This window comes from Dipodomys merriami, unplaced genomic scaffold (assembly GCF_024711535.1).
Source record: "Dipodomys merriami isolate MVZ:Mamm:240054 unplaced genomic scaffold, mDipMer1.0.p SCAF_104, whole genome shotgun sequence".
In the NCBI taxonomy this organism is placed as follows: domain Eukaryota; kingdom Metazoa; phylum Chordata; class Mammalia; order Rodentia; family Heteromyidae; genus Dipodomys; species Dipodomys merriami.
This window is the reverse complement of record NW_027202316.1, coordinates 3,859,672-3,886,203: the sequence shown is the minus strand read 5'-3', so window position 1 is coordinate 3,886,203 and position 26,532 is coordinate 3,859,672. Positions and strand designations below refer to the sequence as shown.

Genomic DNA, 26,532 nt, shown 5'->3' with positions numbered 1-26,532 from the left:
GTATCAAGCGTCCTAGTATCTCACAAAAGACATCTTCCTTGAAAGTGTTTCTTGTAGGAATTTCCTAAGTGTTTCATAGGAGCAAAGTTCCAAGTGTATTTTGTGCTCTACTGTGTTAAACATGACATATTTAATTCAGGCATGTAGCTCTGAACTCCATTACCAATTTGTATTTTTTAAATGGTGAGAAAACACATTGGGAGAAAAGAAAAATAGAAAACTCTTGGAAATTTCACCATCTCTTCTGAAAATGGGCTTCCGTGTTGCAAAGTATCAAGGACTGTTTGTGAGTGCAATTTGTGTGGCATTATTCCGCTGTCTATAAATATGTCCTGGATGCAAGAAGAGCAAGGAGGGGGGCAGTGCCCTATAATACTCCCTCGGGGAAGTGAGGGACTGCTTTCCAAACCAAGGCAAGTGCGATTGCAGTAATGGGGCATCAAACAGGCAAAATTGTATGTGTTGTCAATGGCTACAATGTAATTTTATTGATTTACAATGTTTAAAGTGAAGACATGATTTCTAGCTTATACAAGGTGTCACATTGGAGTAATTGCAGACCAACTGGATTTTATGACCAGAAAAGAACATGGCAATGCCCACACAGCTTCCTCTGCCTGCCTAGCATTTATGGTGGTTCAGTAATCAGGGAGTTATTATTAGCGATTGTCCTGCTTGAGTATTCAGAAAAGGTGCAGATGCTAGCTGACTTAGCTTTAGTTTTAGTTTACTTAGACATGCACCCTGACTTAGGCATGTTCCAATTATTGTTTTTTTTTTTTTACTTTACAATGGGGTGAAAGTAACAACTATCTAGCAGAATCTATAAGTCAATGTCTGTATTTTGATCTTTTCCTGGGATAGCAATATGCCAGAACCATTCCATCTTAAGTATGAGCAATAGCAGAGCCACAGTTCCCAGCCATCTGATCATGGCATACTGCTTTGACAGTGGTCTTTGGATATAGGTATTCAATAAATGACATGAGATGTTTAACACTTGGACATCAAATAAGCTTTGTGTTAGATGACTTTGTCCAATTGTAGCTAACATAAATGCTCTGAGCATATTAAAGTTAGGCTAGCTTATGTTGCTCAGTAGCGTGGGGATACTAAATATGTTCAGAATATTTTCAATTTGTGATGAGTCTATTGGAAGGTAGCCCCAATGGAAAATGAGGACCACTGTGTTTGAATCATCCAAACTATCTTCCAAGTTGTTTGCTTGGTTTAGTTGACAGCCTCTGTTTTCCTCATACCCTGCCTCCAGTGCAGAGGCTCAGAAAGAGCACCTCTCCTGCAGCAGCCAATGGTGTCAGGAGTAATGCTTTTCCTCCCTCTGTATGGGAATCACTGGGTTGGTGGGCTCTGCATGGGCCCAATGAAGCAGAATCTCCAGTGGGAGAGAAATGAAAACTGCATTCCAAACAAGCACCCCAGCAGGTTCTTATGCACAGTAGACTCTAGTAACTTAGGAGTGAAGAAAGAAGCCACACAAACTACCACTCATATGAATTTTTAAAGAATTGTGGGACTTATTTTCATTATCATCTCATTTTACATTTGGGAGGTGCTTTCATTCACAGATACTCAGAAATCTGTATTTACGTCAACTTTCCAAAGGATTTTGATGGTCATTTAAGGCACATCACCTTCAAAACTTGTTTTTTTTTTTTTTTTTTTTTTTTTTTTGTCGGTCGTGGGGCTTGAACTCTGGGCCTGGGCGTTGTTCAAAACTTGTGTGTAAGGATATATGTCCTTGTATTTATCTTTACATAGGAATTACAAGTATAGCTTACAGAAAGACATGATTTGGAGTTTACCAATTCCCTTTCCAACAATGAAATGCCTTGAAATATTTGAGGAAATTGTGACTAATGAAAGAGTAAGCTGTCACATTTTGATTTTTGTTTTTCTGAAACAAATACAAATGAACAAAACTACTCTCAAAATGTATCATGCAATAATAAATGTTTTCTCAAATGGATTAATACTGCAAATAATTAAATAAGAAATCTGTTTCTCTTTCTTACAAGTTGTTTTGGTCATCATTGAATGCCATATCTCACAGGCTACAAGTTGCTGATAGAGCCCATGTGTAAGTTGATAAGTATGAGTATATTTCTGCAGAAAAAAGGCTTGTGTAAGTTAGCATTCAGAAGGAAAAAGTATTTTTCCAAATATTGTTTTATGGAGGCTAGGATATTTTTTGTAATTATGTCTAGCTGGTAGACGTTAACACGTATTCAGCCAAAAGTGTCCAGTAACATGTTACCATCAGTACTTGCTATTTTTTAAAGTAATACTGGGGCTTTAACCCAAGGCTCAGTCCTGCTATTCAGGTGCTCTACCACTTGAACCACTCCACCAGTCTCCACTTATCTTCTCAAGAAAGCCTCTTGCTTTATTTCTAGGATGGTCTAGACATGTGATTCTCCTATTTGTGCCTCAAGTAACCATTGCAATCAGCTATTGGTCAAGATGTACTCGAGCAAATTGGTTTTTCTCAGCTGACCTTGAACATGCCATCCTTTGTACAGTATTTCCCAATCAGTTAAGATTACTCACGTGAGCCACCTTTCCTGGCTACCATCAGTTGTATTTGGAGATACAGAAAGTGAATTTCTACTGTGATTCCAGGGACATGGTTTATGCTTTCTCTGAACCCTCATCAGATGAATTTTTACTCTACTTCTTTCGCTGGACTTCATGTAGCATGAAGTTCATGGCTTTCTAGTTAATGAACTCATGTTAGTGGACACGTATGTGTCCCTCCCCCATTCCAGTTACATTCCATAAGACACTTGAAAGTTGTTCAACCCTATAGTTATGATCCCTCTATTCTCTACAGCAATAAGCACCACAAACATACCTGTCCATGCATCATGAGACATTGTCAGCACTCTGGTCAGCTACAGGACCCGATGGGAGGCAGAGAAGGAGTCCTGGGCTTCCTATTCCTGTCCTTGAATTCTGCGTTGTGGCAATCTCAGCCTTCAATCAGCCAAAGATGATAAGGGCAGAGTGTCCAGGCCTGGTTAGAGTTCTGTGTTCACTTCCTGCCAAGATTTCAGGCACACTGCAAGTAGTAGACTTCATGGCATTCATCATTTCCTGCTTATTTGTTGTAAATCTTCTTGGTCTCTCCCGAATACCTTTACATTATTATCTGTATTCTTACTTTGGGAATAGCCTTTATATTAAAAAAAATCCTGACTAAGGCACATGTTATATGTGCTAATTTTATTCATCGTAAATGTAAATTTGACAGGGTGGCATGACCATTACCCATGCCAGAGCATTCCTTCACTCTGAATGTTTCCTTTTGCCTATTTGCAGTCAGTTGCTGTTCCTACCTCTAGCTCCAGGCACCCAGAGATCTGTCCTATAAATTTACCTTTACCAGACATTTCACTTGTCTGTTCCCTCCCCTTCTCTCTTTGTGTGTGTGTGTGTGTATGTGTGTGTGTGCGCGCGCGCGCGCGTGCATGCGTGCTGGTATTGGGGCTTAAACTCAGGGCCTCATGCTCTCACTTGGCCTTTTCATTCAAGACTTGCTACCACTTGAGCCACACCTCTACTTTTAGCTTTTTGTAGGTTAAATGGAGATAAGAGTCTCACAGATTTTCCTTCCCTGGTCACTACTCAGATGTTAACTCCTGGGTAGTTGGGATTACAGGTATAAGCTATCCCTGCTGCCATTATTTTCTGTTTTTCCCTAATCTTACCATATTTTATGTGTCCATTCAGAGCTGATGGCTGCCTGAGTCATTTCTGGACTTTTGCTGGTATGATGAGCATTGCTATGACTTCCCTTTGTGTGCGTTGTGTGAGTCTGCTTTCACATTGAGGTGGCGTTGTATAAGTGGAATTTGGAAGCCATATTAGTTAATTTGCTTTTTACTTCCAAGCCCTCCTCTAAACAGTTTTCCACACTGGTTATATCCATTTGCACACACTGCCACCAGCAAGTGAGAGATCTACTTTGTACAAATCTGGCCAACAATTGGTATTTTGTATTTCTACTGTGATCATTGTAGTGGGTTGTCCCAATACTCTTGTCATTGAGATCATTTCCTGTAACTGACATTTATACTGGGTGTGGAATTATCCAACTACTGTTATAAATCAAATTATCTTTCTATAATTAAACTTCCATATACCCACCCCACCTCCAGCGCTCCCTATTAGAACCACCACGAAGAAAGAGCTGGGCAAAAGAAATGGGAGAATTCAGGCAATAACAGCATTGATTTTTACTCTTCTAGTCAAAATCCAGCAATTCCTGAATACTTGGTGCCTATCAGCTTGTTCTCAGCATTTGGTCCATTTCTGAAGCACTGAAATGGTAGTTTTCATACATTTGTCTCTTTATCATTACCAGCTAGGAGGAAAATGCTCAATGCACCAGTCTACTACCTTTGCCTTTTACCTCCTGTAAGCAGCAACATCTTGGGTTACTTGTTTATACCTCAAAGCCCACCTCAAGTTAGAAGACCCCAATGTAGTGCTCTGCAATGGCTCTCAGATGTCCAGAAATCAGAAGAACACAATCTGGTTTTCTTCTGTATTTAAATGCAAAATGAGCTCCAGAATTTTGCTTCTGGTGAGTTTCTGATGGGCAAAATACTACAGGTAAAGGAGGATATCAAGGGGAGTCAAGAAAGTCGCTGATCTATACCAATCACTGATCTATACCAACAGCCCACATACCATTTTTGCTCAAGATCTAACTGTAGGGCTGGCTGGCTTTTGTGTTTTCTTGTATTTTATTGTCCATGTTTGAAAAGATTTGGGAAGAAATGCTAGTGGAGGCTGATGCTCAGGAGCCTACTTGTAGTGACAAGTACACATGCTGTTCATGGACTGAGGCATCTGATAGGAAAACTTAGGGACATTTGAGAGATGATACCATTTCTCTACTTAAGCCTTCAGAAATTATTCTCAAGTGTAAAGTGAATTGAAAGTGACTTGAACTTGAAGTGGTAGATAGTGAGGGTGCAGAAGAAGGCAAAGACTATAGATAGGAAAATGAGTGGATTAGATTCAAGGATAAAGTGTGGGTAGAGACCAAGAGGAAAATGTGACTCTTAGGATGTTTCTTTATGCTTTATTTTTTGCCCAGGTGTTTTGGTTCTCTTCTTCTAGTATTCACTTTGCTTTTATTGCCTCAATTCCTCACCTATCAATATTTGCTTAACCCTTTCATTTCTGTCATTTATTTTCATTTGATTTTTGTCAATCTAGCCCATCATATCTTCATCAGTGTCTATCTTCCTAGTTGCTGCCTTAATTTTGTCTTTACTTTGGTGAGTTTTTTTTTCCTATTATCTTGAGCCCAGTCAACTCCTGGTTCATCTCTGTGATCTTCTCTCCCACGAGCTATTGAATCTCTGCTTTGTGTTCTTGCTTTAGAGAGATATTGTGCCATTAAGTTAAAAATGTACAATAATAAAGAGTTCTTGGAACTGCCTCATGGCAAAAGCTTGTTCTTCTTATGATCCTTCTTAGTTGTCTCTTGTCATCTTTCTTATAATATTTTGATAAAGTGATGGTTCCCTTTTAAAATTATTACTTTAGAAACTCAGAATTTAAAATCACCAGAAGTCATGTATCTCTGTGTGCCTGTGTGCCCCTGTGTGTGTGCATGTGTGTGTGTGTGTGTGTGTGTGTGTGTGTGTGTGTGTGTGTGTGTGTACCAGTGCATCTTATGCATGCCCATGTGTAGATGGTCTAGGTGATGCTGTCAGTTGGAGGTTCCACATCAACAAGGCGCTTGAGAACAACATGATTGTTTATGTAGGGGTGGTCATGTAGGCTATGAAGATTGTACTGCAGGGTAGATCACAAGCTGACACTCTAGGTATTTTTCCTTTTCTGGTCTCATTAATAGACTGCTTAAAAAAAATCTGACTCTTCTTTGTGATCTTTTCTTCTCATTAGAATCAAACAAGACTCAGAGAAGATTCATGTCTCTGTCAGCTCCAGCCTTCCAGACCCATTGATGAAAAGTAACACTGGTTGTTTTTGACCTCATAGAGTAGTGCTGGCTGTGTGTGGGGTTCTGCAGTTACGGCTCCCAAGTCTTTCCTGCCCTCTTTGAGTTGTTGCTGATTTTTATGATTCTTCTTTTGCTGAAAATGGAATTTGCACTTCTGTTTCTCATTTTCCACATTACTTTTGCATAGTTTTGAGAAGGTAATTGTGGAAAGCCACATTTATATCAGCATTCTCAAACCAAGCATAATATGCTAAAATGCTTTTGTAATTTGATTAGAAAAATAAAGACGATTGTAGTTTTAGCTTAATTTACATTTTCTTTTTTTCTTTTCTTTTTTTTTTTTGTCGGTCGTGGGATTTGAACTCTGGATTTGGGTGCTATCCTTGAGCTCTTCAGCTCAAGGCTAGCGCTCTACCACTTGAGGCCACAGCACCACTTCCGGTTTTCTAGTGGTTTATTGGAGATAAAAGTCTCACGGACTTTCCTGTCCGGGCTGGCTTTGAACCGTGATCCTCAGATCTCAGCCTCCTGAGTACCTAGGATTACAGGCGTGAGCCACTGACACCCGGCTTGAAAATAGATTTTTAAAACGAAGGAAGTCTTAAAGAAATTGTAAATTAAGCCGGGCACTGCTGGCTCACCTCTGTAATCCTAGCTACTCAGGAGGCTGAGATCTGAGGATTGTGGTTCAAAACCACAATCTCCAACTAACCACCAGGAAACCGGAAGTGGCACTGTGGCTCAAGTGGTAGAGTGCTCGCCTTGAGCTAAAGAGCTGAGGGACAGCGCCCAGGCCCAGAGTTCACGACCCATGACTGGCAAAAACAAAAACAAAACCAAAACAAACTTTTCAGCTCTCTTTCTTATCTTTAATTTTATTTATTTATTGTTGGCTGTGGAGGTTGAACTCAGAGCCTGAGCTTTTATATTTGAGGCTAGGGCTCTACACTTGGAGCCACAGTGCTACTTCCAGTTTTCTGGTGGTTAATTGGAGATAAGAGTCTCACAGACTTGCCTGCCTGGGCTGGCCTGGAACCATGATTTTCAGATATCAGCCTCCTCTGTAGCTAGGATTACAGGCGTGAGCCACCGGTGCTGAGTTTACCTTTAATTATTTTTATTGCTTCTATTTTTTCTCAGTTTGCAAAAGAACATTACCTCATAATCGTGTGTCTAGTTTGTTGACATTGTACCACTACTGGCATTCTTATTGTTTATAGTGGCTTGACACAAGAAATTCAGTAGTTTTGTATACACTGGTATTTTCCTTTATAATCATCCATTTCCTCATCCTCAGAAAATAGATCCCTGTGCTTGGGAAATAGCTCCCTATTCCAGGATTTGTTAATTTTCACATTTTAGTTCTACTTTTTGTAGTCTTTTTCTTTCTTTCTTTCTTTCTTTCTTTCTTTCTTTCTTTCTTTCTTTCTTTCTTTCTTTCTTTCTTCCTTTCTTCCTTCCTTCCTTCCTTCCTTCCTTCCTTCCTTCCTTCCTTTCTTTCTTTCTTTCTTTCTTTCTTTCTTTCTTTCTTTCTTTCTTTCTTTCTTTCTTTCTTTCTTTCTTTCTTTCTTTCTTTTTGGTAGGAATAGCTCTTTATTCTATTTGAATTTATTCCTATATTAGATATGAAGCTTTTCAGTGGGTGGAAGACAATTTCTCAACATTACTGTGGAAAATCTTTTCTTTCCCACTGAATCTAATTTATGACTTGTCACTGATATTGTCATCATTATACGTTCCCTCTGACATTTTGAAAATTATCATTTTTATCCATCATCATTCTGTGTCTAGTGTTTATAGTCATTTTAAGGTTCTTAATAGTTATTTTAATCAGAAATTAGGGCTGAATGACTATCAAAAGTTGGAATTGCATGTACTAGATTTAGGTGATCCCAATATTGACAAAGTATTAAGAGAATAAGTTATTCATATGATTAGAGGTATAAATATGTATTTATTGTTCTGTTGCATTTTGTTTGTTCATCTGTTTTTGCTAGAACTGAGGCTTGAACTTAGGACTTTGCACTTTCTTGTTTTGCTGGTCCTCTACCACTTGAGCCATTTCTCTAATCTAGCTTTTTGCTGGTTATTTTGAAGATGGAGTCTTTTAGACTTTTTTTTACCCCAGCTGGCTTTAAACTGGGATCCTCTTAATCTCAGCCTCCTGAGTCACTAGGATTATAGATGAGAGACTAGCTGCAATTTCTTTTCCTATATGTGCAACTTAAACAATTTCAAAGGTTCTTTTCTTGAAACAATCCTGGCATTTTGGCATGCAGCCAGGGCCTTCATGTGCATTTCCCAGTTCATAGCACAGAACACTTTTGAAAATGTACTCAAGGATGCAATTTAATAAAATTAATATTTGTGGCACTCCACTACAGACTTGTAAAGTAAAACTGACTGCTTGTTCTTTACAAAATTTAACTACGAGTTCATGGGTATGACAAGTGTCATTTGGTGTCATTGTTATGATTGACATCAAGACCTTAGCAATTTTATCCATCATTGCTTTTGTATCATGAGTACAAATATTAATGCAGTGAAAAAGCAAATAATGCTTAAGTTTTATTATGAAATGTTCAGTATTGTATTATTATACTATTACAATGAGAGCAATTTTGATCCTTCAGATTCCCCTCAAAGGATCTGAAGGATTTCATGAATATGCAAAAACATGTTTTGAGGACTATTGAATGAAAAACCTTGCTTTTTCTCATGGAGCAATGTATCTGGAAGCAGCTTGAACACAAATCTATTTTTCCATTCTCTTCTGCACCCCTATTCTTCAACTTTGTTATTGCTGAATAGAAAGTCGAATGTAGAAAGCACTTGTCCATCCTATCCTGAGATAAGAAATCTGTCACAAAGGCACTGTGTGTGTGTGTGTGTGTGTGTGTCTGTCTGTCTGTCTGTCTGTGTCTGTGTGTCTGTATATATGCGGGGAGCTACAATTAGCTCTTTGCATACTAGACATGTAATTTCTCAAACACAATATCAGAATGTCAGGCAGCAGAATGAGAAAAAAAGGACAGAATGCTAGTTCCACAAAGTCACACACAGTAAGACTTTACCTGATGAATGATCTTTAGTGTTATAATGTTCTGAAAAGGAAAATTCATAGGAGGAGAAAAAAAAGGGAGGGACATTGGGTGCAAAACTAAGAGTAATGTAGAGCAAACTAACAGCTGGTCACTGTGGATCTGAGAATGAGACTGAGTAATCCACTTACGTGTGCTTCCACAAAAGGGGCTAGGATTCCCTTTAGATTAGTCAAACACAGTCTGGGTAGCTTTCTTCTGATGGATCAATTGAAAAAAACTGTTGGACCTTTCCAGTAATACTACAGACAAAAGAACCATAACAAGATAACAGAAAACCTCTCAATATCATTTATGCTACAACTCAGAAAAATGTTTTAGAAATTCCTTGGCCTACTTGGAAGAACACAAGCCTTCCTGTCACAAGATCAGAAATCTTAGCAGGAAAAGTCGGGATGGGGGAAGAGAGAGTATATAATTGTAATTGTGGGGCAGTTTGAGGGTCAACTGAGAGGGAGAAGAGGGAAAGAGAATGATGGAAGGCAAATACTAAAACACATGAATCAAAACTCCTTTGTGCAATTATTTAAAGATAATTTTAAAGATCCATTGCATTTTATATGTGAAAACGGCATAAAGAGCTTCACTGAAAGCTGTTTAACATTTGGTTGGGACAGTGACAGCGAGAGAGCAATAGAGGGGGGTTATGTGACTATAGTAAAACACACAAACATGTGTGAAGTACTGTGACACACTGTGGTGAAACTCCTCTGTACAACTAATACACACTGAGAACACAAATGACAGGAATGTGAAACAGGTTCTTTTGAGAGGTTAGGTAGCAGCGAGAGAGGGAACAGAAAACGTGTGGGTAGATCACTGAGAACTTCAGGGTGGGAAGGTTCTCACTTTTAAGAAAACCAAAGAAGAGATTCACCTTAGAGATAGCTTAAGCATTTTCTAATTGACATCAATTAGTTGTACAAGGGGGGTTTATTGTAACAAGCCAACTGATGCATATGCTTTATTATTATAATCACCTCTCTACTATTCTCAAGCCAGTCTCCATTTGCCCAAAGATAATGTATTTTGTTTTGCTCTCCTTCTACCTCCCCATTTGGCTGCCCCCTCCCACTAATACCAACACCCCAGACATGTTTCAACTTACTAATATTCTTTTTTTATTAAAATACATTAATTTTGCAAAGGCCTTTCATCATAGTGTCTCACACATGCATATACATCCATACTTCAGTCATAGTTTTCATACATATGCATACATGTGATCCTGTAAGTGCTAATGTATATATTTATATCTTGAAAACAATGACCAAGAGAATTTGTTTTATAAGCATAAAGCCAGAATCAAAAGAATGCTGTTGGCAAAGGAACAACAATCAAGCTTAATTTCAGAATATTTCTACTTATAAACAAATCTCAGTAGACATTTCCAGAGCATCTGTAAAGTTTGGACCCAAAAGCACAAACAAGAAATGTAGTCATGGGCTGGGAATGTGGCTTAGTGGGAGAGTGCTTGTCTAGGATTCTGAAACCCTGGGTTCGATTCCTTAATACTACATAAACAGAAAAAGCTGAAAGTGGAGCTGTGGCTCAAGTGGTAGAGTGCTAGCATTGAGCCAAAGCATCTCAGGGACAGAGCCCAGGTCCTGAGTTCAAGCCCCATGACTGGAAAAAACAAACAACAACAACAACAATAACAACAAAAGAAATGAATTCATTTGATGTGTGAGGGCAACAGAAATACAAAACCAGATAGATAAGGATTCAAATATCTCATTGCCCACATAATCTTTTTTCACACAAGCAGATGAGGAAAGGTAAACTGCAGAAAGGACAAGTATGAAGTAAACTGAGATTTTGATGTCACCATTTAAACTCAAGAAGACTAAGTAATGATGGTAACTAGTTAAGGAATGGATACAAACAGAAAAGCATAGAAAGGAATTTCAGGGTTATAGAATATTTTTGTAGTAATAGCAAATTTGGGGTACAATCTAGAGACTTAGAACAAAGTATGTGTTGGTGGTTGTGTAAAGCTATATAAATCCAATGTTTTGGAAACATCAGAGAGGTGTTTAAGTGGTCTAGTCTTGGCTCCGATACTAAAACATGAAAAGTTGGTGTGCATAGATCAGCATTTAAGTATATGGATTATGTGGTTTACCAATTGAACAACTAATGGGAGATCTAATACACCCTAATTTCTGACAAAGATCAATAAAACACAAACAAATGCAACATTAAACTGACACAAGAAGTAAGTAAACAACTTTAACCAACTAAGCACGATAATCAAAAATTACATTAAAATCACACTGGATATAATAATAAAACTACTCCATTAGGCTAAATGTCATCATCAATGAAATGGGGGAAATAACACAGATGGTTGTTGAGCAACTTGGAAATAAAGTATATATTCCTAACACAGCTCAGTGGCCCATACAATAATTGTCCGTTATTATGTTCCAAAATAACTCCTTGTCTTTACTCTCTACCAAATTCAATGAGAAATACTTAGATTCCACAGTAAAAAGACAGGAAAATGAGTTGAGTGATTTATGAAACAAGAAACTTAGCCAATAAATTTGGAATTTTTAACCTTGCTAATGAGATGTAAATTAATACATTAATAAAATTCCACTTTCCATGTAATAAATTAGAAAAAAATAGAAATATAGTACATAAGAAAAGCTTTACCATGAACTAGTAGCATAAATTTTCCATGACATGATCTTGAAGGCAATTTGGTAATGGTCCACCTTCTTTTAACCTATAATTTAATTCCTGAGAATGTATTTAAGACTGTCACAATTTTATTTTTGTGAATAATTGGATACATCTTAAATCAAGGGACACCATAGTTTTCTGATCATCTAGACTTACTGATGAAAATAACTTTTGTCATATACTCTTAGCATACGTGTATTTATGTATTTGTAGTTCTTTTACCTCGTGCTCTTAATATATGCATATTTAGGTATCTGTAGGTCTTTTTACACCCTACATTTTTACCACTATAAAACATAAGTGACAAAGAATTAGAAAAAAATTAAATGAGTGGGAATTCTGAAACTTTGACTCCGCAGCTCAGCCTTGAGAGATCCCACAAGGAATGCATACCACATCTCAAAGCACTTTGCAGTCAAAGAAGAAACCACTGTACATCTACCAGAGTAAAAGCAATAAAGCTGTTTTAAATCACAAGTAGTCATAGGATTCCACTGTAGGACCAGAGTAAGGACAAAACAGTGTCATTGAGAATCTACATGGTTCAAAGCTGGCTTGCCATAATTAACTCTAGGATCCAGTGCCAAAAGTACATGGTGGCAGATATTTTTCAAGTGAAAAGTAAATTATAGAAACAGGATACTAGTTGGGCAAGATGGCCCATATCCATAATCCTACCACTCAGGAGGCTGAAGCAGTAGGATTGTGATTGTAAGGCCAGCCTGGGCTACATATGGAGACCTTGCTTTAAAACAAATAATATAATATAATATACAATATCATATAATATATTATAATACACATATTATATTATAATACAATATAAATACTAATTTACATATACACATAATTTCATAAACACTAAGATAAAGATCATATATATGTGTGTGTTTATATAAGGGAATATATATATAGCCAGATATATACTCATCCGTGAGTATATTTCAGAAATGTCTACAAGTTTCCAATGCTAAACTAAAACTAAAGCACATATGAGTTAAAAACATTAGTTTGAATGTAATATGCTTATTACATTCAATGTCAGTCTTGAAAAGATAAGCCTGAAATACAGAGAAAATGAAATTCATGTCAAGAACCCAAATTTTATAACCCAGAGGAACCAGAAGAAGTTGTAAGTTTTCCTCTTATTTAAATGATCATATAAGTTCTAATCTGTTGCTATCATGTGCCCCTGGGTGCTGGGGAAGCTTGGCTGCCCTTCCCTTCTTACTCTTCATATGGGATTTCTCCCACTTAAGTGTTCATAAGCATTTTGTGAGAAAATTTGTTTAAAGAATAGATCACGGAGCCATATGGAGATTTGAGGAAGGGTTCGGGAATCTATGACTTAACTCCCTCCTTGCAGGTGACTCTGAACCTAAAAGATCTGAAAACACAGAGAGAAGTATCATACAGAACATGAGCCTACTACTTGACAGTGGCCACGGAAGGTCTGAGTGGCTAGAATGAATAACACTAGGCAGCCTAGTTCTGAAGTTGGGACTTAAAATAGCACATTCTTCCTGCCAGAAGTGACCGCCAGCCCCTAGCTGCAAGGAGATGAGGGCTCTTAAAAGCAGCAGACCCTAAACAAGGTCAGTACAAGCTGTGAACAGCTGAACAGGGCCTTTCATCATGGGAGACACAGTGAAAATGGCCAGAATGCAAGTTCAAGAGGAGACTCTGAGAGAAGGCCAGCAGAGACTCCTGTTGGGACAAGGCCCAGCTAATATGGGGAACCATCCTGCCTGGAGAGTCCTGACCAGCGCTGGTGTGTGTGTGGTTCTTAAGCCCATGGGAAATACTTGAAGAAACTAAATGACTTTTCTAAGATGGCATCTGGAGCCAGTCAAGTGTTGATAAGAATGGGCTTTAGCCAGTTAAGAGACTTGCTCCCTTCCCCCCCTAACCAGCTGCCTATGTCCAGGACCGTTTGGCAATGATCCAACTAAGCCTAACTGGCAAGAAGGAAGCAACCAGTGCTGGTGTTGGAAAGGATGAGAGATAATTGATCTCATTCATTTCTCAAAAGAAATTAGGTTGATTTTTCAAGGCTGTAGGGTGAGACGATAAAACCAATATGGCTTATATTGTGGTGGAATCGATGATTCCAGAAGAGTAACTCTTCTATGGCCCAAGAGAACTTCTGCAATCATGTATTTTTTTAATTAAAACATTAGCTAGTGCCTAAATGGGCAAGGGTTTTCATTTCTGCTTTCCCCACAAAGCAGGCCTGTGAAAGGCAAATCTGCTCAGACTTACTGAGACTTGCTGAGAATTTTTAGGGGTCTCCACTCAGCCTTCGAGTTCAACCCACAAGCCCCTCTTGACAGTGTTACTGGTCACTTTTCAGACACTCAGGCCAACTCACTTCTCAGCCTCTGAGCCTTAGAGAGCCTCTTTCTCTGGTTCCTGTGATGTCCGTGTGATGACTGTCCCCCTAGTCACTGTGGTCTCTGCCTTAGCACTTCTTATCTTTGAGACCACTCTGGTCACCATATGTAGTTGGACTCCCATAGCTGAGTGAGGTTCTGTATTCTCAGTTCAAGCAGCTGCAAGTTTCAAATACATATATGGCACCTGCACAGACTTGCTTCCGAATCATTATTTTATGAACAGTAGAGTATAACAACTATTTAAACAGTATTTGCATCTGATGAGTCATCCTAACTAAACTGTAGATAATTTAAAGCACCAGTGGGTTCTATGCAAAGGGTTTTGCAGAAAGGATTTGGGAATCTGTGGATTTTGGTGAAGAAACTAATCCACTGTGGCTTCAGAGCAATCACTGTGTATATTATGCATTCAAACCCCACTGTATCATTTATATCCTTTTTTTATAGCAAGGGAGTTTACCGTTCATAGCACTTATCACTAACACATCGAGATGTTTCCTTCATTCTTCACTTATTGTTTTTTTAAATCAGTTATCATCACTATAATTTCAGCTGCAAAAGAGCCCTGAGTTAAATATGTCTTTCTCAACAGTATATTGCCATCACCTAAAAGAGTGGGCTGAGTGTACCACTCACTCAGTTATTTGCTGAATAAGTAATAAAATGAAAAAGAATCTACTAATACCAAAGTTAAGAAAAGAAGGAAAATCCCAATCATCCTTCTGCAACAACAAATCAAGTTGTTTTCCATTGGATTGTGAAAAAATATTTCCCAAACATTTTCCAAATGTTTAAAAATGGACTATAATGGACTGGGTATTTTTATATCAAAAAACTTAGGAATTTGCCTCCCTAATTTATCTGGCTGTTTATTTGAATTTACCTTTTAATTACTTCTAAAAGATTTCTTGCTAAATTTTTTTAACAGTATCCTGCAGTTTTGATTAGAGATTTGTTTGACCTAGAAAGGAAATAGTACCCACAGGTGGCCCCCACAAAATAAGAAATCTGAGTTCAAAGCTCACAGCTAAAGGACAGTCCCACAGGGTGAGTGGCAGGGGGCTCTGTTAGGGAACATCGAGGATGGCAGGTACATGGGCCCTGGTCATGGAAGTTTATGAGAAAGCAGGAAAACCCAATACAATTCCATTTCTCATTTGTCTAGAATAGGAAGCAGAAAACTTTTCAAGAAGGCACATATGGAAACACAGAACAGAAGTTCAATGGAGTAGAATGAAAGAAGATGGTAGAGGAACAGAAATGGTGTAGATGGACCAATCCTTCTAAATCCCCTTAAAAGAGCCAATAGATTTCTTTGTCCCAGTCCTGGGGCTTGAACTCAGGACCCGGGCACTGATCCTAAGCTTCTTTTACTCAAGACTAGCACTCTACCACTTGAGGGACAGCACCACTTCCAGCCTTTCTTGTTTATGTAGTACTGAGGAATTGAACCCAGGGCTTCATGCATGCTAGGCAAGCTCTCTACCACTAAGCCACATTCCCAGCCCGAGACAATAGTTTATAAAGCCTTTAGCAAATGGATAGTCTATGCTTTTAGGAGCATGGTTCTGACATGTTAAAGTAGGCTTATGTTCCATTTGACAACACATTAGCCATTTTACATACAGAAGCTATGTCAAGGTATTAAGCAACCAGTTCCTATTAAACACCTATTGACCATAGTATGTCAAATATTTCATCAACACCATCATCACTCTAGTTTTTGATGGCCAGCACAACCCCTTTCCTAGATGACCACCACAGCAACTTGTTTCAGGGGCTGATATTTCAGAGTGAGAGCTTATCGGTCATCCATTGCTGATTATGTCTCTAAAGAATGAAGTCTAATGGGGACAAACAAGTCGTTTAAGGATTCAGGGGGACCTGTTGCAACAATGAGAAGTACAAAATGTCATGTCAAAACCAGCTTTACAATTTCGGTGTGGGGGGGGAGGGGGGTATAATTGGGTGGGGGGAGGGGGGTAAAATTGGGTGGGGGGAGGGGGGAGGGGGGGAAGGGAAGTGAAGGGTAAACAAAGGAGGAGGCTGCAATGCTTGGTAAGAAATGTATGCATTATCCTGCCCATGTAATTGTAGCCCCTCTGTACAGTATGTTCTCAAATAAAATAAAATACAATTAAAAAAAAAAAAAAAAAGAATGAAGTCTAGAAAACCTGAGTTCAAATCCTTGCTGAAACAACACCAGCATGGTGCCAAAAATGGTACTTAAAAGGGAGAGATCGTGTATGTATGCCTCATTCACAGACAGAATAGCATCTTGCATTGACATTGTACAAGAAGATAAAAAGAATCAAAGTGATGTTCTACTTGCAAGAAAATATACTTGGAGGGGCGGGGGGGGGTGGGGAGAGGATGGGAAGAGATGGGAAGGGGAAACAAAGGAGGAGGCTACAATGCTTGATAAGAAATGTACTCATTATCTTGCCCATGTAATTGTAACCCCTCTGTACAGTATTTTCACAATAAAAAATAAAAAAATATATTTGGGCACATTGAAGATGCTGCTGTTCTCCTTCAGTAATGTCTATAAGCTGGTGACATTTTTGTTGTTTTTGTGTCAATACTGGTACTTGAACTCAGGGCCCTGCTTGCATTCTTCCTTGGCTATTTTCTTTGAGGATGGCACTCTTCCACTTGAGCCACACCTTCACTTCTGGCTTTTTGTTGATTCATTGGAGACAAGAATCTCATAGACTTCCCTGCCAAAACTGGTTTCAAACTACTGTCCACAGATTACAGCCTCCTGAGTAGCTAAGATTACAGGCATGAGAGGCTGACACCCTACTGATGACATTTTTTTTTTTCTGTTGGTTGTGGGCCTGAATTCTCATCCTGGGTGCTGTTCCTCAGCTCTTCAGCTCAAGGCTAGCACTCTACCACATGAGTCACAGCACCACTTCCGGCCTTTTCTGTTTATGTGGTGCTGAGGATTTGAACACAGGGGCTCATGCATGCAAGGCAAGCACTCTATCACTGAGCCAACGTCCCAGCCCTACTGGTGACATTTCTTGATGTTTTCCATTCTTCACAGCCCTTAGCATAATACCTTGTTCATAATGAACAATGAACAAGGTATTATATTTTAAATTGTGACAGTTTTGTCGTAAGCAGGCCCAGAATCAGAACTAGCCTCAACCCATGTAAACTAAAGAAGACCTAAATAAATATTAATAAAGTCTATCCTGGTTTCAAAATCTGACCCTCTGTTTCAAAGACCAGACATTTAAAGAAATATTTAAGTAAGCCTGTTTATAGCTTGGGTCAAAAAGAAATGCACAAAATATTTGTTTTTCCACAAAATATTTGTTTTTCCTCAAAATATTTTAAATAGAAGTGAATAAATAAAAAAAGCGTTGAGGCCAGGGAAGGGAATCTAGAAAATTCAGAGCTCTCACGTCATGTATTGGGAATGAGGAGCGTTAGCTAATCTTTCCAATCGCATTCTCCCTCCCTTCCCACTGCCACCTCCTTGGAATTATATGTTCTCTGTTCATCTTAAAAGCTCAGAAGCCTTTTGAATTGGGGCAGTGTTCACGGGACAGTGAAGGGTCTTGGGATATTAAAGGGGAATGGATATGTGAGAGGGAGGGCAAGAAGCAGCTAGGGTTGGGGCTGCCATGTGCAGACCAAATGCAGACCCAAGGCAGAGAAAGAGAGGAAACATGGGATTGACAGAAAGGAAGAGGCTGCCCGAAGCAGTCTGCAGGAATAGCACTCCAGCCTGTGCTGCTGTTACAGTCTCAGAGTGGAGGGAAGGGAAAAAAAAAACCCCTATTATTGAAATCAATTAGGCAATGGCCTTTGCACAGAGTAGGATGGCTCCTTTACAGAATGTAAAATCAAATTAAAAGCCAGGTACTGTTTTAATTCAGAGATAAAAAATTCGATGGGATTTACAGCCCTCTGACAGTTACTTATTCCTTATAATAATAAGGCTTCACGATTTATGGCTCAAATTCCTTCTCAATGGACTTTGGAGTCATTGAGGGTTTTTTTTTTTAAACCTTCCATCTTTTATAAATATTGATTCTTGTTTTTGTTTTTCAGATAAAATCAATGACTATTTAGTGAGGTATTATTATGTGCTAAGCACTGTCCTAAACTTTAGGCTAGGCCCACACAGAGATAAGCCAGGGCTCCTTAGCACTGGTTTCAGACTGAGTTATATTTTGTCTGGGGGATCAAGGCAGGGGAAGGGGAAACAGGGAGGTGAATCATGAATCCCTCTGAAGATCTGATCAAACTAAGGAGATTCTTCACAATAAAGTACACAAATATCATCCGCACCTTGTCAGAGCACCACAGACAAAGAGCGAGGACCAAGAAATAGACAGCTCTATTACTCCATGGCTAGCCTGCTCTGAGCACTATTTGTGAATTATTTATTTCATCTGCAAACCCATCCTAGGAGGCCTAGGTTATTATTACCCCCATTTTCCTCTCAGGGAATTGGAGGCTCAGAGAGAGGGGAGTCCCTTGCTCCAGGCCACTCAGGGAGTTGAAGGTGACCCCAGGCTTAAGCACAGTCTTTCAGGCACCAAGGCTTAAATGTTCACACCTAGCACCCAGCATCTGGGAAGTGGAGATTCGTAAGATCTGGGGCAAGGCTGACTGCAGACATCCCACTGTAGGTCAAAGGACATCTGTGCATAAGTTAGACGGAGCGTCTTCCAGATACATCGGTGCTGTATTTCAAGAAAATCATCTTAGTAGTTCTACAATCATCAGACTGAACTCTACAGTTGTGCAGTCTCAGTGGGTGTCCCAGGCTAAGAAAAGCTAAACCAGGGCCTAAGTGTACAGTGCTAAGGTATTTGTTGGGAATTTGGACTCAACAGGGAAGATTCTGTGGACCCCATCAAGTTTTAAACTGGAGTTTTAGACATATTGGTCTGTCAGTGGGAGGCAGGATGGATTTTTCTATTTATTTACTTATTTGTTGAATTCTGAAACTATAAATAAGCACATTTTCTGTGAATAAAATGTCTTTCTCCTCCACTGTACATCCTTTGTCATTCAGGATAGAATTAGAGGCATACCTAATATTTATTCAAATGACAGAATTAGAATATTTGTAGTAAAAATCATACTTCACATCTGCTCTGTGTGTTTGATGTTGTAATTCCAGATTGTACAGGAGAAGGTCTGTACACAGTCACAATGAGAACTGGGCCCCACTGTGGGTCTGGCTCGCATTGGTGAGATGGGGTCTCTTTTGCTCCCTCCTTTCATTTCTTCACCACGAAGCAATCACACTGACTGAAAGCTTATTTTGTACCAGATACAGTGCCCATTGTTGGAGATTTCGAGATGTAGTTGAGTGCCAACATTCAAACATCTCAACTGTAAAGTCTAATACCAAACTGTTTTGAACTGGTAAATGATTGACTAATGTAAAAGATGAATATGATTTTACCCAATCTGCGATGCATTATCAATCCCAATATGGACCAACTGTGAAACCTCTTTTATCAAATAAGTTGATGACTCCATACAAAATAGAGGAGAGGTGCCAATATGGTTTTAGAAGACTGAGACTAGGCACCTTGGGCCTTTCTTGCTTCCCTTTGAGTCCTAGAGGCAACTCTGTATAATCCTAAAGGCTTCTTAGTGCTAAGTTTAAAAATCCTGTCACTTGAGACAGATTTTGCCATTCTGAGAATTGCTCATTTCGCTTTTCCAAAAGTTTACTAATATTGCGATCTCACACACACACACACACACACACACACACACACACACACACACACACTTTTACTAGAGACCCTCTGCCAGAATTTTTTTTTCAGTCGTGGGGCCTGAACTCTGGGCCTGGGCACTATCTCTCAGCTCTTCGGCTCAAGGCTAGTGCTCTACCATTTGAGCCACAGTGCCACTTCCGGCTTTTTCTGCTTATGTGGTGCTGAGGAATTGAACGCAGGGCCTCATGCTTGCAAAGCAAGCACTCTACCACTGAGCCACCTTCCCAGTCCCTCTGCTAGAATTTTAAAATGCTCAAAACAAGCTTTATTTTTGATAGAAATTAGATGATCTCTCTTAGCAATTCCTGGACAAGTGTACATTCTAAGTTTACAATATAAATTCACTTTAATCTGAGCTATAGTCTGATTGAGCCCTGATACCTGTTTGAAACCATCAGATTATGAAGAATGTATGAATACAGGGTATGTATATGCAATGTCAATATTGCTGTGTAACCCCATTATCCAAAGACCAGATCTAGATGAGCCTGGATTGAACTCATATTGATGCTTTTGCACAAAAGCAGAAGAAATTGAATTGGTGGTGCTATTAGGTTGCCAATACTAGTGTCTCCCTTTCTTCCCAGATAAGTAGATGTGATGCAATGTATATGCAGTCATTTTGGCCTCTTGGGAGCAAAGAAGCTGTAGAAGTTCGAAGTGATCATCCAAACAAAATATGTCAAGTAAAGCACATGCATACTAAGATGCCTGGTAACAATCGACAACAGACATATTCTTGACTGATGGATTGTTATTTTCTTATCCCAACTGACAGGTTTGTGTTGAGCTGTTATGCTTGTTTGTTAGCATGTGTGTATTTAAATACAACAGGGTCTAATGGAGGAGAATAGAGACATTGATGAATACCAGTGGTTGAGGGAATGTATTTACCTGAGGTTCAACTTAGAGGTGGCTCTTAAACAGGGCCTATATGTGGTGGAAATATTCACTAGTACACAAAATATATTGGAAAAGAAATTACTTAATATTTGGCAATTGACAAAAGAAAAATAAATTGATTTTTATAAGTAAGGTAACAAAATTCACTCTTATTCCTATGATCTAGTTTCTTTCTCTTAATTTTCTATAATTTTCATTTTACCTCTTGTCAGTGGAAGAAATTAAATGCTGAATAGGATGCTGTGTTTATCTTAAATTGGATTAGTACTTTTTTTTCCTTTTATAAAAAAAAAAGAAAGGTAGTATTTTAAGAAAGAATACAATTTGTGTGTGTGTGTGTGTGTGTGTGTGTGTGTGTGTGCGCACACACACGTGCTTGCGTGTGTTCACACTGGCACTCATACTTGAACTCAGGGCCTCATATTCCTGCTTTGGCTTTTTTGCTCAAGGCTGCTGCTTTGCCATTTAGGTCACACCTCCATCTCCAGCTTTTTCTTCTGGTTTATTCGAGATAAAGTCTTGGAGACTTTTCTAGCCAGGCTGGTTTCAAACCAGAATCCTCAGATCTCAGCCTCTTGAAAAGCTAGTATTACAGGTGTGGGCCACTGGTATCTGGCCTTTTTTTTCCCCCTTTGTAATAAATATCAATTTCCTATTGGAATCTAGAAATAGAGCAGTTGCATATAACATTTTATTGCTCATAACCAAATGACTTGTTTTCTTGGATTTTTAAAGGCTGCCTATCTTATTTCCATTTTCCTCCAAAGCTGTTCTGTTAAGCAGTTTCATATTTGGTTTGTCTACAAAAATATGCTGGACCAAGTTCAAGTTCCAATGCAAGATATGTAGGTATTCCATCCTGTGACTGCCAGTGGACATGGGTGCTTTGCTGAGTTAAATTTTGATCTCTTTAGTTTCTCTGACTACAAAATGAGAATGATTGTGCTGATAAATCTCTGTTGCTTAACTGATATCTTTTTCATCTGATATTTTTTGCAGCTTGTATTGAATTCTATACTCTGATACAGTGCCTTGTGTCCACTCTTCCAATAAAGGGTCTGTGCAGTAATACACTGGGACATTTCTATTTCAAATTGCATTAAAGGATATCAGAAATTAGTATGAAAGCATGTGTACTTGTAAAAACCAAATATAAAAATGCATACTAGGTGTTCATTGATGAACTCTTTTGTGTGTGAGTGCCTGTCTTAGGGTTTGAAATCAGGGCCTGGGTGCTGAGCTTTTTTTATTCCCTCAGGGATAGCAGTCTACCACTTGAGCCACAGATCCACTCATGGTTTTTTGGTGTTTAAATGGAAATAGGAGTTTCACAGACTTTCCTACTTGGGCTGGCTTCGAATTGTGACCTTCAATGTGATCTTCAGGATCTCAGCCTCCTGAGTAGCTAGGATTACAGATAGGAGCTACAGACACCCAATCATTAACGAACTTTTAAGGAGTGTTAGTTACATAAATCTGTTAGAAATGTCAAAAGCACTAGGCAGATAGGTGGGTGGAAATCTTCTAGTCTGTTGTAGAATCATTAAAAAGGAATGTTGTGAGTTGTAGAGAACTTAGACTACATGTTACAGATCTATCAGGTAATGCTAGGATACACATTTGTAAGGAGAAAGCCTCCTCTACTCAGGTGATTTGGAGAAGCACAAGGTTAAGCAGAGTTAAATCTGTTTCCTCCCTGGTAGGTTTATTTTCCTGCTGTTGTTAACATGAGTACAAGTAACTCTCATTGTGAAATAGCTTTTTGGGACAGATGTTTTATAGCACACCCTTTAGGAAATACTGTTTTATTCCAATCTTTCATCCTGCAGATGAGAAAACTGAGGGCAACAGCCCTTAAGTGACTTGTTATGTTTATCTAGAGGGGAAAGCTGAATGCAGCTGGGTGCTAGGTACTGGATGTTGGGTAATATCTGATATATCCTGTAGCCTGTATGGTATTTTACACACATTTCACCCAAGCAGAGCTAGCTAGAGACATGTTCTATCTTCCATTGTGTAGAAAAGAAGATACACAGCCTGCTCTGGGAATTGGTTATTCAGGCTTTAACCACAGCCTCCCTGGATCATTGGTCCATAATTCAAATTCCAGGAGTTACAAAGTGCATGAGTATTTTTTTTTCCCCACTCAATGCCTACTGTGCAGTATAAAAGGATCTTTGAGATAAATTTACTAGGATTCAAAGTACAGCTTTGCCATTTAGCTATTTCTCTTTGGGTCAAGTCAGCCCACCGGAGTGTCAGTCTTTTAATCCACAAAGTGAAATGAGAATTTTACTTAATTTGGGTAACACTAGAGACTTCCAATGTCTCTGTCTGAAAGGAGTCTAATGAGTGAGATTGTTTTGATTCTTTAACAGTGCCTAAAGGAGACTTAAAAATTTTCTGTGTCGTTTCGATGTGGGTTTCTGTTCTCTTGTTCATGATTATGCATGATAACTTTTTTGTTGTTGGTGTTAAGATTTTGCTAATGAAAATTAGCTCTTTTCTCCTTTCCCTGTCTGGGGTTCTTGGGTTACTGATGAGTGTCCTGCATTGACAGGTGTCACCTTTTATTATGTTCCCTCATTGTATCAGTCACTTTCTTTTACCAAGTTCATATGCAAATTGCAAGGAAGACTCCTTTTCTTCTACTTAGTATTAACAATTTCAGATTTTTTAAAAGTAAAAAGTCTTCATCAACTCTAGTTAGTGATTTCTGTTCCTGTTTGTTGCTGCAGAGATCCTCGTGCAAGATGAGATTGCAGTTCTCTTACATTTCTGCCAGTGTTCCCTGGGAAAAGCTTGTCTTTCCCCCAGCAAGAATGGATTTCATAGACTGCCATAGCTCTTTGCAGAGAGTGAGAAACTTCCAAGCTGATGCTCCAAAAAGATGCTCTTCTGTCACTCAAGACTGCACTCAGTGGCCACTGCCTGGGACACATTTTCAAAATGGACCCCCAGTGGTTACAGATGTGATTAAAAGCTGTCTACTCTCTGCCTCACTGGAGGGTTTGCTGTTTAAACATGTCACACACTTACATACACACACACACACACACACACACACACACACACACACACACACTACATACATACATGCACACTGCAACTGCCTCATGGAAACCATAAAATGTTTTGTAAAGATGAAAAAAATCAAACAAACCCTTGAATGACAAACCCTAGATTTTCTAAGTTTAAGTCACTGGGAGGAATCGGAACCATACAGGAGGTACATAAAAGGAATTTTAAAAAGAACCACTAATGGTCAGTAAATATATCCCATATGCCAGTCCACGCTTTGCACACGTCAGCCCGACTGAACATCTTAAAGATCTAAGTGCTCTTGAACTTAGCAGCTTCTTCTGCCTTTCTGTGTGATTCGAGATTTAGTTGTTGTTTTTTCTTTTGGCCTTCACAAATTAAAAAAAGCCGAAGAATATTCCTTTGTGAGTTTACTACCCAGATATTCATTGACACAGGAATAATCATGTGTGGCTTATCCTAGGAATGGCAATTCTCCAGCAGAAGTTTACCATTCACTTTGCCTTAAAACAAAAGCTCCAATGAGCAGTGCAGCCAGAGGCTGGGTGTTTCAAAGGCAAGCATTTATAAAGCAAAAATAAAAAGAATGTTGTAGAATTTAAACCCAGGTTTTGCACCACATCATGCATGTACTCAAGTCACAGTCAGGTAAAACAATTCTACTCCCTTCTACATCCAACCCATTTGCTGAATCAAAGGGATTAAACCCCACGGTCTGTCTTAAATAGGTAGGAAAGAAACCAGGGGAAAATTTGAGAATTGTGTATCTCCTTCCTCGCTGTTTGTTTCCTCGCCGTTCCCTCATTCCCCTCCCACTGCCCCCCCCAAAAAAATCCCAGCTATCAAACCCAGTAAAGGAGATGCTAATCTATCACCAGCAAATTTAGGCTGACAATGCTGTGAATTGACTGCATTGATTACATTGATTGTATTTCAAATATTTACAATAGAGTGAGACAAGCCTAATGTATTTTCAAAAGAGTTCAAGGTAGGTACCACGGGTTACAGAAGGGGAAACAATGGAGAAATGTTTGTGGCTGCTATCTGCAATAATCTGATGTTGACAGAGAGTAGTATTTTATTTAGTAATTAACAGTGTAAAGGGGAGAGGAGCTGTCATGTTGGTTCCTAAGCTGGGGAATGTGATGAAAGATGATATCTGCGATCCCATCCTTTCCTCTTGTTTAGGTTTGTCAGGATGAGAAATGTCAGCATTATGAAAGCTCAGCTCTGCTCTTGATATGATAAAACCCTTCAAAAGCCAGTCTTTCTCTCTCCTTCATCCCCCTCCTTTCTCTCTCTCTCTCTCTCTCTCTCTCTCTGCACATGCTTCTTTTTTTATTTATCCTGTTTTGTTAGATGGCAGAAATATAATTCTTTTCTTTCTTCCTATTATAAGCCACCATTTTTGTTTTATTATATGTTTCACAACCCCTAATACCCCACTGAAAATTACCTTGTTAAATGACAGTGTTTCAAAGCCATGAATCCTTTCCACCATTCCCTCCGAGGTTTGAAACAGTCAACAGACTGTAAAGAATAAATAATAAAAAAGTATTGATTATTTTGATGACTGTGAGATTCAATTAAGTATTAATTTTGCCCTCCAGTGGACCTATCAAGGTATTCAAAAGGGAGGATTCGGCTCAGCTAAATGCGTGCTGAGTGCCTCAGCCTTAAATAGGGAGAAAATGTGTTTACCTACAGTATTTGAAGAAGAAGTGCATTGATGCACAGACTCCAATATTTAAGTGCTGTGCAAATTAAGCCCTGGTGACAGTGACATTGTTTTCAGTGCTATGAGTATTGACTAAAGAAGTGCATTTGATGACAGCTTAAACTATTTGTATTGATTAACATTTTCATAGATTATCATGTGTCATATCAAATTCACTTTTCAGGCATGAATACATTAAAAAAAAAAAGCCCACAAGCATAGAGCAGCCAACAGTGATGGTGCAAGCCGCCCACCTGCTCCTGTGCTAGTCACCTGTTTCCTGCTCAGGAACCATTTAGGCATGAACTTGGCAATAAATAGCTCCCAGATCACGGGGAAAAAGGGCACTTCTTGTATTTTCCTTCCCTTTTGAATTTGATGTTTATGCCAAAGCATTATTATGTATCTTAGTTTGCAAATGGAATGAAAGATTATCCCTGGAAAATATCTTCTCATCCTCACAAGCTCTTCTAACCAAGCTGAAGATAAAACTGATCTCAGTTATTGAGGGAGGAGGGGTTGGCCTTGCATTTTGGAAGTGATTTTTGTGTTATCTTTAATGCTGTGGGAGTATGATGCTTTAGGTATCCGAATTATTGAACAATTTGTAAGTATTTGCCTACTTCCTTTTACATGTTTTTGGTTTAAAAAAAACAATATTAGTGTATTTTATTGTGTATTGTTTGCTTTCAAATATTCATTTGATTTAGGGGTCAGCTTTAGTCGCCAATATGAGACCAGGAAAGTCAACTTGTAAGTGTGCTTATAGAATTTACATAAGAACTATCTTGAACTATCTTTTATTCCACTTGAAAGAGGGTTTTTTATTATTATTTTTTTTAGGTCTCTTTTCTCCCTATCTCTTTGCTCTCTGGGCTTTTGGGAGAGGGCTTAATTGCTTCTCCCCCAGGGAGAAGGC

At 38.8% G+C, this 26,532-nt stretch overlaps 1 protein-coding gene across 2 annotated transcripts in view; it reads left to right on the top strand.

The window, feature by feature from the left end:
• The window catches only part of Pou6f2 (POU class 6 homeobox 2), a 400,415-nt gene that overhangs the window by 42,622 nt on the left and 331,261 nt on the right, over positions 1–26,532 (top strand). The window contains exon 1 of one of the 2 annotated variants that reach the window (XM_069998492.1): positions 26,144–26,220. The exons of the other annotated variant lie outside the window; for it this stretch is intronic. Coding sequence (XP_069854593.1) covers positions 26,173–26,220 — 48 coding nt within the window. The 5' untranslated portion in view covers positions 26,144–26,172. Of the gene's footprint in view, positions 1–26,143; positions 26,221–26,532 lie in introns of those variants that run through there. 2 annotated transcript variants of the gene reach the window in all.